This window comes from Scardinius erythrophthalmus, assembly GCF_964197995.2.
Source record: "Scardinius erythrophthalmus genome assembly, chromosome: 15".
NCBI classification, from domain to species: Eukaryota; Metazoa; Chordata; class Actinopteri; order Cypriniformes; family Leuciscidae; genus Scardinius; species Scardinius erythrophthalmus.
The window spans coordinates 32,855,197-32,868,164 of record NC_138235.1 but is presented as its reverse complement, the minus strand read 5'-3'; the positions used below and the strand labels follow the sequence as shown (position 1 = coordinate 32,868,164).

General features: G+C 40.5%; 2 protein-coding genes across 2 annotated transcripts; one reads left to right on the top strand and one right to left on the bottom strand.

Moving 5' to 3' along the window:
- The first annotated feature begins 615 nt into the window (after positions 1–615).
- zbtb39 (zinc finger and BTB domain containing 39) lies at positions 616–8,171 on the top strand. The gene is made up of 3 exons (XM_081387174.1): positions 616–819; positions 2,888–4,402; positions 5,470–8,171. Exons 2-3 carry the CDS (start codon positions 2,921–2,923, stop codon positions 6,361–6,363), a joined length of 2,376 nt encoding a protein of 791 aa, XP_081243300.1. The 5' UTR covers positions 616–819; positions 2,888–2,920; the 3' UTR covers positions 6,364–8,171.
- On the bottom strand, positions 7,936–12,865 carry ackr5 (atypical chemokine receptor 5). The gene is made up of 2 exons (XM_081387189.1): positions 10,445–12,865; positions 7,936–9,881 (listed from the first exon to the last, which is right to left on the bottom strand). The coding sequence occupies exon 2, from the start codon at positions 9,876–9,878 to the stop codon at positions 8,802–8,804; it is 1,077 nt and encodes a 358-aa protein (XP_081243315.1). The 5' UTR covers positions 9,879–9,881; positions 10,445–12,865; the 3' UTR covers positions 7,936–8,801.
- Positions 12,866–12,968: the final 103 nt, after the last annotated feature.

The following is a 12,968-nucleotide window of genomic DNA, read 5'->3' as shown; positions in this document are numbered from 1 at the left end:
AAATGTGAATTTTATTTGTGTGGGTGTGTATGTATGGTTTGGGTATTCCCTAAATTATGGGTACAAATGTGTCCATCGATCTGTTGCCATAAATTATACATTATCCTTAAAATACAGTATCAATTTCAATTTGGGCCATCTGAAGAAAAAGACACACACACACACACACACACACACACACACACATATTAATGTTTATTGATGGTTTTCATGTGTTATGGGGTCATTCCATAGACAATTTGCCTATTTATACTGTAGGCCTACAAACTGTACATTTATCCCCTAAACTTACCCATCACAGAAAACTTTCTGCATTTTTACATTTTCAAAAAAATCATCACTTATGATTTATGAGCGTTTTTTCTTAATGGGGCCAAAAAATGTCCCCCCAAGGACAAGGATTTCAGATATTGCTATCTCTGTGATCTTCGATGTTATAGTTAAATACAATCATGATATTACAAAAACTAGTTTTACTGCTAAACACAATTTTGAACACAAACATGTTTGCTGAGGGAATGTGGACGTGTTTACTGTAGCAAACCAGATTATTACGTGAATTTCCATGGGAGGCGCTCCTTCTCAGTGTTAGGTGTTGAATTTGTTCAGTCCTTTATGGCACAATGGCCGTGTATTAAAAATATAGTGAGCACTTTACCTTAGACAGTAGGTTTGGGCATCACAGATACCAACCGAGTGATCTAGGTAGGCAGCTTACTGGGCTTTGAAACACCGCCTTGTCTATGCAGGGACGACTGTCTGGGCTAACAGGATCTGAGTTGGATTATTTATCTATCGCAACCTAGCAGCACTCTCTGGGTAAGCAAACATTTGAGTTGTTATATGGTTTCTGAGTATTAGTTAGTGGCACATCGGTCTGTTTTATTTCCACTGCGAGAGATGATGTTTACGTGCTACTTAGCCACACATGCTAATGGAATCCAACGGTAACCGGTTAGCTACGGCTAAACGAATGATGTACTAAATAAAGATAACAGTTACATTGAGCAGTTTTATTGCACCCTAGATTGTGTCCTGCACATATGTAAATATACATTTTTGTTACGGAGGGGTGGCAAATGTTGTGTTAACCCCCAAAACACAAATCCTATTTGTGTGTGGACTGTCTTTGTTAGGACACCAGTTGTTCAGGAATTGTATCAATCATGTGTGAATTTTATTTTTACATATGTGTATTTATGAATTGTGTGTTTGTGTTTTGTTTTTTAGATTAAATATTAGATATATTAGATATTACATATCTAAAGCTATCCTGACTTTCTGTGTTGAAACTAGTTGGTGATAAATGTAAACACAAGTTAAGTGTGTAATTTCATGTGTAGTAGAAATAAACATATTTTATTTATTTTAGATGGATATTGGGCATGTTTTATAAGAAGTGCACTTTATTTCAAAGAATGTTTGTCTTCATAATCTTTCATCACAATAATTCTATAATAATTGAATCAGTAATAACTGACTCTGAAACGATTTGGCTGACGTCACCAAGCCCTCTTATTTTTCAAGCAACTGTCTGACATATCGGCGATGATCTTACTACAATAGGCCTACTACTTACTAATTCTGTGCAGTATATAGGCTACTAATAATAACAGATACTGTTTAAAAATAAATAAATAAAATAGTAGCTATTATTCTACGCTAAATGTTTCAAACATAAAGAGTGATTAGGTCATATGACAACAATGTAGTGTACTAACGCTACCCATAAATACTACGGCCTTTGCCTTTCCAAATACCCACACTTGCGGTCTTTGCACTTGACCATTTGTCTACTTACATGACGTATTTCCTGTATTTGGCATAAGTGTTCAAGTAGGCGTGAAGACTGAAAGTGTGTGCAGAACATTTTATTACCCGATGGGACACTCTTATAGTGTTGCAAAAATGCAAGTGTTTACAGTGCTTAATTTTGATTTAATGTCTTCTAAATGTCTGGTCAGTAGTCCCTGTGTAACACCATTTAAAATTGTGGTGCTTCTATCTAATTAAGTGATAAAAAGCAGTTGCAAATGTTGTACAAAATACACACGGCCTACTCCTCTTTGCACCCATAAAATGATACATTAACAATTTGTTTTACTACCAAATTACATGTATTATCTAATTAATTTAACGTGCAGTAGAAAGTTTTTCTCTCTATCTCGTGATATCGTGGCACGCGATATCCTGGCACTGCACTTTGGCATTTTTTAGACATGGGACAGTCTTGCGCACTTACTTCCTGTTGCGTGCATGCGCTCTCAAGTGGCCAAGACCATAAGTGTTGGTATTTGGAAAGGCCCTACCTATACTGTATTATAGGTGTGTTCATGCCATGTCATAATTACGCAACGATTTCTAAAAACTACGCCTTGTACCACAGAACAACTGCAGATTTATTTTGGAGTTAATAGTGCAAGAGAAACGTATAAAGCGGCGGTCACACTAGACTTTGAGCATGTGAAATTTATTAAAAAAAATATACAATCTACTCGACTTTACAAAAATGTTGTTCTATTAGTTCTGTTCTATTAATTCAGCCAAGAGGTCACGCCATGACGTATCGATCTTCTACTGGTCACACGTGTTCACGTGATGCAACGCAGCGAAATGCAAGACTTTTCGCACGACACATTCACATGCATATGAATGGAAGTCAATGAAGCGAAGTGTAGTGACCGAATTCGAGGACGTGTCGCGAACAGCTCCAAGTACACCATCATGTGTTGTCATTTCTTAGTTACGGTAATTACGGTGAACGTAGCATGTAGGTGGTACAGTGATATTTCCCTCTTGAAGTACTGAATATAAGAGGATCTTGCCATTATAATTTCATCTGAATCTTACGTCATAACCCTTTTCCATTCACTTCTCTTTGTTTCAGTCCAAATCCTGGCTTTGGTCATTATTGCCAGGCATGCGGATCAGGCTGCAGGGCTCTGGCCACGCGGCCCGTCTCCTCTCCGAGCTCAACCGCTGCCGTCTGTCTCGCCTCCTGTGTGACGTCATCCTCCAGGTCGGGGGCCGTTCCTTCCCGGCTCATCGTGTAGTACTGGCGTGCTCTTGCACGCACTTTAACAGCCTCTTCTCCAGAGCTTCCCGCAACCAGGATGGCATTCCCACCACCTTCTCTCTGGACTTTGTCTCTGCCGCCAATCTCGAGAAGGTGTTGACTTTTATCTACACGGGTGAGATTTTCACGGATTTGATCAATGTGGGTGTGCTGTATGAGTTGGCGGAAAGGCTCGGCGTGAGGGAGTTGGTGAGGGCTTGCCATGCCACCTTTCCTGACCTGCAGAGCTCCAGCTCTAGAGACCCGGTGGCCGATGGGGATACGGAAAGTGATATGGTGTCCGCCAACGCCGTGGCTGTGTCCGTTTGCTCATCCTCCGCAACATCTTGCTCCTCGCTCTCTTCTTCAGCCGCTCCCACACCTGTAACTCCATCTCCGGTTTCTCAAGGCAAGAACGGCAGGTTGAATCGTTCCCACCTGGCCACCCAGTCACCTAAAAACGAAGACTTGCAGGTGCATTTGGGTTACAACCAGCAGGTGACCAACAAGCTGAGTCCTTCGGACAGTAACCATTCTGCAGATGCTCTTCCTTGCCTTGCTTTGCAGCTCAAGACGGAGCAGGAGGATGAAGAAGAAAATGCAGGAAGCAACTCAGTGGACCAGCTTGTTGTTAATGGTAGCAAGTCAACGTTTGGGTCTCAGGAACCATGTTCCATTCCTGATTCTTCAGCCCAGCTTGGAGGTGAAACCTGCGCCCCTTCGTCGTCCTCCGGTGACCCCTTGGACAGTTTGCAGCTTGGGGCTGTTACAGGACCAATCAAAGATTCAGATTTTTTTGAGGAAGATGATGCTAGAAAGAGGCTCCGCCTTCAGGAAGAGCATACGGAAAGTGGCGATCAGTGGCGAGCACTTTCAGAGGACATAATTGAACTGAGCGACGAGGAGGAGCACTTCATCGTGGAGGAAGAGGACGACGAGGACTTGATGTGCATTGAGAACGGTGAAAACGGGGCATCTCTCGGCCAGTTGGCGTCATCGCAGCCATGCAAATCATGCGGGATGCTGCTTCCGGTGGAAAACGACATCATACGAACTCACGCTGAGACGCACCTCTCGGAAACGGGTTCTTGTCTAGTTTGTGGCGCCTCCTTCTCGGACCGTTCTGCTGGTGTCGCACACGCCCTCACACACGTGGGCATCTTGCTCTTCTCCTGCGACGTTTGTGAGCACCAATTCCGGACCGAGTCCGCATTGATTCTCCATAGACGTCAGTCAGCAGCAAAATGCGTCCCTCAAAATCCCGACCAACTGAACGGAACCTCCCAAGGGCAAGGAGGGGAACTGCAGTGCACCATTTGTGCTAAATCCATGGCAAATGATTTCAAAGTTAGTGGAGCATACTTTTTTGTTTGTTTGTTTATAAGCCTTATACTATGTCCTAATCAGGTGCAACGTGACAACTTTGAATCATAATGCTTGTGCCTTAATCATTCATTGAAATAAAACTGAAATTTAATAATATATAATTTATATATATTATATAAAAAAAAAAACTTATTTACTAAATCAACTAAAGCTAAATTAAATAAATTACAGCTGAATAGATATATAAAAACTTATACAAACAAACGACAAAAGCACCCAAGAAGATTAAAACAAAAACTAAAATTCAAATATAAAATAAAAGCTATTATAAATTCAAAATATTGATAAATACTCAAATAGTATAAATATGTTTTAAAAAGCTACATTTTAAAATTATCAATAAATTAAACATATTTGTTATATATATATATATATATATATGTACACATTATATTATTAATATTAAATTATAAATATAATATTAAAAAGTAAAATGTACAAATAGATTCTTCTTAAACTTTTTTCTAACTTTTCTAATTTCTTCAGTTTTTCCGCTACTCAAGTAGACAGTAAACAAATAAAACAGCTGTTTCAAATAATAGAGTAAATATTACAGTCAAACTATTTAATTTTTATTTAATATTTTTTTATATAGGCCTAGCTTATGAATGAATGAGGCATTTAAATTAGCACTTTCATATGTACTACTGTACACCCAAAGTGCTTTTCAATCATATCAGGGGACCTCTCCTCATCCACCACCAGTGTGCAGCATCCACTTGGATGATGCGACGGCAGCCACAGTACAACAGTGCGCTCACCACACACCGGCTATAGGTGGAGAGGAGCTGCCAGATATATGAGCTACCACTCTATTGGTTGCATACTGCTAACTAACTTGTATGGTAAAGGAAGAAAATTACTTTAGTGAGATTCACAACTATCAAATTTTCGTAATTAGTGTGAATAATATTGCAATATTTTTATGACTGTAGAAAGATATTAGAATTCAGTTTCTTTTACTTTAATATGTCAATGCATTTTATTGATTTGTCTATATTAATGATGGATTTGTTCCTTTTCTTCAGGCGCTGAGGGACCACGTTCAGAGCCACGCATGCTTGAGGACATTACGCTGTGGAGTATGCCAGCTGTCTCAGCCCTCTCGATGCGCCCTCCTGTGGCACACACTAACACACCTTTTTCCAATTTACACTTGTCCACAATGCGCCAACCCCTTCCTGGAGAGTGCACTGCTGGAGAGACACCTGTCTGTACACGCAGAGGAAGGCGCGTCAGCGAAACGAGGCGACGGCAGTCCGGAAACCAGCGGAGAAGGCCAGGCCGAGCTGCGCTGCTTCCTGTGTCCGCAGACCTTCCCCTCCGAAACCGCGTTTCATTACCATCTCAGCGTGCATTCCAACGAGCTCCAGGGCAGCCAGGTTTGGCCGGCCAAGCGCAAGGCGGACCAGCTCATCGAATACTCCTCATCCTCCTCCTCGCCTTTGGAGGCGAGCGGCTCGGGTAAAGCTGGTTTCAACTTGAGCATGGGCTTCAACCTGCAGGACAAAATGGCTCACGGGGGCGTCCCGTTTCCGGCCGGACTCGTACTGAACGGCAACTCCGGTGCTGGCACGGGGCTTAGGGAAAAAGTGTATCGCTGCCGGTATTGCGGCAAGCATTTCGCACATTCGGGTGAGTTCACCTACCACCTCCGCATCCACACGGGCGAGAAGCCCTACCAGTGCAAAGTATGCCTGCGCTTTTTCCGTGGCCGATCCACCATGATCTGCCACCTAAAGACGCACTCGGGCGCCCTCATGTACCGCTGCACCGTCTGCGGATTGTTTTTCTCCACGCTTAAAATGGTTTCCTCGCACATGGAGGTTCATAAAGACCAGCTGCCGCCCGATTTTAACATCGAGGAGACCTTCATGTATAACGACCACTCTAAAGAGCCCGTCCCAAACCTGGACGCCTGAACAACGTCGCCCTCCGAACGTTCCGTCACACTGTGTGCCCACGTTTACTTACTCAGTAAGTTGTCGAGGACAAGTGACCGTAGACCTAGAATGTAATGAAGTGTTTAATGTGATCGTCTTTGTGTTGTTGTATACAGAATGAGATTGATTCTTGTTTTTTAAAGACTAAATTAAGGGTGAAACTTTATTTTAAAAATGTAGTGCTGATTCTTGACCACTTGATGGCAAGAGAGACTAGTTACAAGGCCGATCAAACGTTTGGACACACCTCTTCATTTTTAATTATTATTTCCATTCTTTTTTTTACATTTTAGAATAATAATAAAGTCATCAAAGCAATGGAATAAAAAAAAAATCAAACTATCTTATATTGTAGCTTCAAACTTTTGCCAAGAACGTCATGAGGTGCAGGTGTTTGAACACTGTTGAAGGAGTTTACATGTGTGCTAAGCACTGTTTCTGGTCAAACTTGTTCATTTAAAATGACCAATTAACAAAAAATTCAGTTTTGAAGAACCATGTATGAACACATTATTATTTTCAGCCATTTAAAGGGATAGTTCACCCAAAAATGAAAATGCTGTCATCATTTACTTTCCCTCAAGTTGTTCCAAACCTGTATGAGTATCTTTCTGCTGTTGAACACAAAGAAAGATATTTTAAAGAATGACGATAATCAAACAGTTGATGGACCCATTGGCTTCCATAGTAGGGAAAAAAACATTTGATTTGTAGTGTTTTAATAACAAAGTCATTTTTAACAGGATGTTGTTCCAAGTGCTGATGTGCGATTACCTCTATATACTCTTCCGGCAACAATAAGCTATATGTCTCTGGTTATTCTAAAAAAGCACAAAGTAACCTTTGTTCTTTCACGACGCAAGCGCAAGTTGAGAATAAACCAAGACTTTGTTTCTACGTTTTCTGATAAATAAAGCAGTGCTCTAGGTCAAGAATATAAATAAAAAGGTCCTTTTTAAAAAAAAATTAAATAAAATAAAGGTACTTTTCTTTTACGGAATAGTTGTTATTTTTATAGTTGTGCAGTGTATCACTTGACGTTGACTAAATTAGAAATAGTTACGAGATGCAGTATCATATAGTTTGTATGTTGTGCTTAAAGCAAAACACTTCATACGTTGTTCATTCATTTCATTCGGAAAATTAAGATAAGAGAAGTGAGTCAGACTGAGGTGCTAATATATCAGTCGGCTCACATGGGAGTGTTCACATTCTTCACTCGGCACATATCAGTATTTTGTGCAAATGGTATTGTCATGAATAAAAACAATTATTTACTGAAAGCTGCAATTTTTCTTCTGTATCGTTTTCCCAGCAGTTATATGCCTTTTTGGTTTGGGACACTTTTACATACTGTAGTTCGTTTAAATAATTTTTTCGTTCACATCAATATATGATCCATTTATAATTTATGTTAAACCACAAAGTATGTATTCAAAGCTGCTGGGATGTTGTGTTTGTTATAGCCTTATTTGCAATGTACCACAGAAAAATAATGGCTGAAGAGAATGGCCTTATAAATTGCCTAGTTTTATCAACTACTTCACCTTTATCAATCAGTCAGTTTTATTTTTAGGACGAAAATTCATATGATCAGTGCTTTCTTTGCTACTCTCTTTGATGTTGAACGTGTGATAGGAATTTTATTTTCAACATGAAACAATTGCCTTATATAACTTCAGTGTTATTTATATAATTTATATATGTTCAGTGTCATGATCAGAAATCTGTTATCTTTTACTACAGCTGTTCTTGTCTTCTGAATAAAAACGGTACTTACAAAACTAGTCAGGGAGTCTTGTCTTTTTTTAACATTGAAGTTTTGATCATGTTCACAGAATTTGACCACAAGACCACAGATTATCAATGTTAAAAGTATTTATAGTGTATTAATATTCAACAAACATTACTATGATGGATAATAATTTTCCAGACATCGATGCAGGACATGCTCAAAAACAAAATGACATTAACCTCCACGATTTGCTCCCCCTTTCACTCAAACATGACTTTTAAAATAAATTTTATAATATTTTTGTGACATCACATCCATTACAATATGTACAAACAAGTTGCTGAGCTCAAAAAAGCCATGTAATCATCACTATATGTGTTGCTATTGAGAGTATGGACAGCTAAGTGAAAGTTTCTGTCGAGTAGAACAATCAAAACAGTCTACGCTGGCATGTGGTTAGGGTTTTTATTACTGAGTTCCTAGATGTGACAAAAGGAACCGGTGGAAATAAAGGTTACTAAATGTTGACAATATTTCCTTCCTTGCACTGTTAACAATACTGAGGTGAGAAAAACAGGAGACAATATGGCTAGTCATCAAGCAAATGACCAAAAACATCTGCCTCAACAAGGCCATTTCATGTGCTTTGCTTCACAAAATCGACATTTAGGAGTTTCCCTCTTCACGCATCAACGTCGGAGTGGCTTGTGCTTGTGTTGCTGAGCTTCCGCTCTTTCACCGCGGCCGTCCCTGTGTTGTCGGCTACCGCATTAGCTGGCGTGCTGGCCGGCTGTAAAGAGATGTGGCTGATCACTGTATTTATTAGATTGTTGCGGAAGCTCTTGCTGAGAAAGTTATAGAGGATTGGGTTGGCGATGCAGTGAAAGAGCGACAAGCATTGCACGAGGCTAAACGAGAAGTACAGCACCCCGACCATGTTGCAGGAGAACAGGTCCCAATCCAGGTCGCCGATTGTTAACAAGAACAACACCAAATGGTACGGTAGCCAGCAGGCCACAAAGACCAGCGAGTACACATGCACCAACCACACGTCCCGGCGGTTCTGGATGTCCGGGGATGTGCGGATGGCTCGGGCGATCAAGACGTTGCAGGTGATGATGACTGATGCCGGGCCCAGGAACTGGAATATCAGGCAAAGGAAGGAAACCGAGACGAACCACTCCGTGTAGTAGTGCTCGGGAACCATGTAGCAGCCCGGTTCATCCCACTCCAACAGCTCAACGTGGACGTTCTCCAGCAAGGCCAGCACAAGCGACAAGAGCCAGATCCCGGCGCAGAGCAACCAGCGGCGTTTTTGGTTTGGGGGAAAGCAGGCGGGTGAGTTAGGACGCGCCAAGGACAAGTATCTCTCAAGAGTCATGAAGGCCAGGAAAAAGGAGCTGCTGTAGAAGTTAATGACGTACACGAGGTGCGTGAACTTGCAAAGGAACTGGCCCCACAGCCAAACCTTGTTCATGGTCACCTCCAGCATGAAGAAGGGCATGGTGAAGACCACCATTAAGTCGGACAAGCTCACGTTGATGACGCAGAACAGCACGCCATTCGCCGAATGCCGCCTACGCCAGTTCACCCACACCACCACAGTGTTCTCAGCCAACCCTACCATGAACAGCACCAGGTAAAGGAGGAAAAGAGCAATCCGTCGGCCGTTCTCGTCTAGGTGGATGGTGCACTCGTTGACAAACCACAGCGTGTCGTTGTAGAGTTCGTACGACGAGTTGTGTAGATCGAAGCTCATGTTCTGCAGACAGAAACAGACAGTTGTTCACTTGACCTGTTGTACGGGTAAAAATTGCTTTGCTGGGAAAGGGCAAGAGGGACAGATTTTAGTGGAATTTTTTTGTCACACCATCGTCTAAAGCAGGGCAGAACAACTTTGGCCCACAATATATGCTGTCCTGCAGTTTAGCTCTAACTTTTATTGAACATACATGTCTGTTATTTTCAAGCAATCCTGAAGACTCTGGCTAGATTTTTGGGTTAGAGCTAAACCCTAAATTGGACCTTGAGGGCCAAAGTTGCCTGTCCCTTCTTTTAGAGGATTGTGCCTCGGATATTTCTTCCCAAAATCGGTCCCTTTTGCCCTTTCCTAGCTCAGCAAGTTTTTAACAAGTTTGGACCTCAAGGCCCAGAGTTGCCCACCCCTGCTCTAAAAGTATTTTGGCACCAAATATATCAAAGATTACCAAAGTTTTTTGTTCCCCAATTAGAACATTAAAGCCAACATATCCCGAGCAACTACATCGGGGATCGATGCTAATCAAATTATTATAGTTTCTTAAATGACAGGGCTAGGTGAACTACCTTGCTGTGTAGTTGCTGCTGATGAGGCTCTCAGGTTCGGCGACCCCTCTGTAGAAGCAGTCCTGGAGAAATATCACTGGAGGCTTTGCTTGACTGGAATGTTGTGTGGGATCTAGCCATACGTTGGCTTGTGGGGCAAAATAAGCTCTTCCCTCTCTCACGCGCCTGGTTGCTCCACCGTCACACTGACAGGACATCCTCACAGGACAGGAGGGGATTAAATCTGACAGGAAGGACTCCGAGAATCTCTTGATAGCAGATAGTATCATCCATATAACTGGAGAGAATGTTTGTTTTTCTTTGAGTATTGGTCTAAACAATGTGTGGAGCCAAGATGGAATTAAAGTGGTTGCAGCAGGGTGTGGCGCAACAGGATTATGCACAAGCCCCAGGGTGTATATGTTACACGTTACCCTAAGCACACCAAATCTGTACTAATGAGCAGGCACATGATACTCTTATTGGTAGCTAAACACATTATGAATTCTGCCTGCTAATGTGTTTGGAGCGAGAATCACTGTTTTAAACAATTGCAGTACATCTCTTGCATTTTCTTCTCAATAACCAAAATTTTGCACATATCATTAAGCAGTATTTTTATACAAAGTGGATACTGTATGTATACAAGATAGGCTTTTACATGTGCTAATTAGCATATTAATGAGATCTACATGCAAATTAGGCAAAAAAAGCTATTTATAATTAAGAAGCAATATTAGCAATCCTACAATACACATTTTTTAACATAATTAACGACCTTTTATAAGTTGCATGATTATTATAGCAGAAATCAGTTGTTCGAGAGTCTAATTGAGCTCAGTCCCAATTGTATTAACAAAAAGTGCTTTTTATGATTATAAACGTAGGTGCTTGCTGCAGGGTGTCTCTACACAAATTAATAAATCAATTAAATAAAAAGAAATTTACTTGCTGCACACCATAATAAACGCCACAGTTCAACTGTGAATTATTTAGATGTGCGTGGATTGACTACTTTGTTGGTATCTGAACACGAGTTAAATCTGTTGGGGCCCTGGGGCCTCTGGAAGTTTTCCAGATTATCTTTTCACAGTTCTGAAAGTTTAAAAGGAAAAAGAAATATTAGATGGTTTGCGCCTGACATGCTGAAAAAACACAACCCCCAGCAGGACAATAGCAGGAAATGCTTTGGTGGTCGAGGGACAGTGAGTGGCAGGCAGAGCAAGACAGAGGTAGGAAGCCAGCCGTACATCAAACTCCCTCACAACACCCCCGGCATCCCCCACTGACCAACCAGCAAGGTTGAAAACACTACAAAAGATCACTTATCTAATCTGACTTAAAGGGATAGCTCACCCAAAAATGAAAATCTTGTCATTTACCCAACCTAATGTTGTTCCAAACATGTATGGGTTACTTTCTTCTGTTTTTGAAGTAATGTTGGGAACCAGACAGTTGACGATAGACATTGACTTCCATAGTATTTTTTTTTCCTACTATGGAAGTCAATGGCTACCATCAACTGATTGGTTACTCACATTCTTCACTTCATCATATTTTGTGTTCCAACAGAAGAAAGAAACTCATACAGGTTTGGAACAGCATTAGGTTGAGTAAATGACAAGATTTTCATTTTTGGGTGAACTATCCCTTTACAGACAAACATTTCTGGTGCTTATAGTTTCAAAGAACAAATGTTTGAAATGTTGTAGTTGGGTTGACTTTAACGTTTAGACATTTCTGTTTGAAAATGATCATTTATAGCAAGTCCATCAGCAACAAAGGGCCTAATTCATGAAATGTGAGCAGGACAAATTACTGCCTGAATTATACATAAAACAAGTCACTTCAATGTGCTTCAATTGACGCTCGTATGGACTCCTGTGTGTATGGCTGTTCAGAATGGGTTACTGCTTGCTGAATATTATGCAGTATACGCTGCATACTGGTTACTATTAAAACGTTTTTTTTTTTTTTTTATCTGAAACAACACATAGAGATTAACATTTGAAACAGTTGTATGCTACAATATCGTCATACAGGTGGCATTGCTACTGTAGGTTGCATTTAATTGTCAGTGGATGCCAGTTTTAATAAATCCATTTCAAAACAGCATTTGTAATATTATGAGTAGTATTTTTTAGAGTTGTATGATAGTGATATGAATATGATAGTATGCTATTCTGAAAAGCCCAAATCTGCCAAAAAAAAGAAAGAAAATCAATAGGAGTTGAAATATATTTATGCGGTCAAAATTGAAACGGGCTCCAAATGAGGGCTATTCGTGCTTTTCACACTTAAATATTCAATTATGATATTGAATGTAATACACACATCACCCAAATCTGTATGAGCTTCTTTCTTCTGCTGAACACAAAAGAAGATATTTTGATATCTTCCGTAGTATGAAAAAAACAAAACACTATGAAAGTCAATGGCTACCTTCCACTGACTGGTTACCAACATTCTTCAAAATCTTCTTTTGTGTTCAACAGAAAAAAGAAATTCATAAAGGTTTGGGACAACATGAGGGTGAGTTAATGAC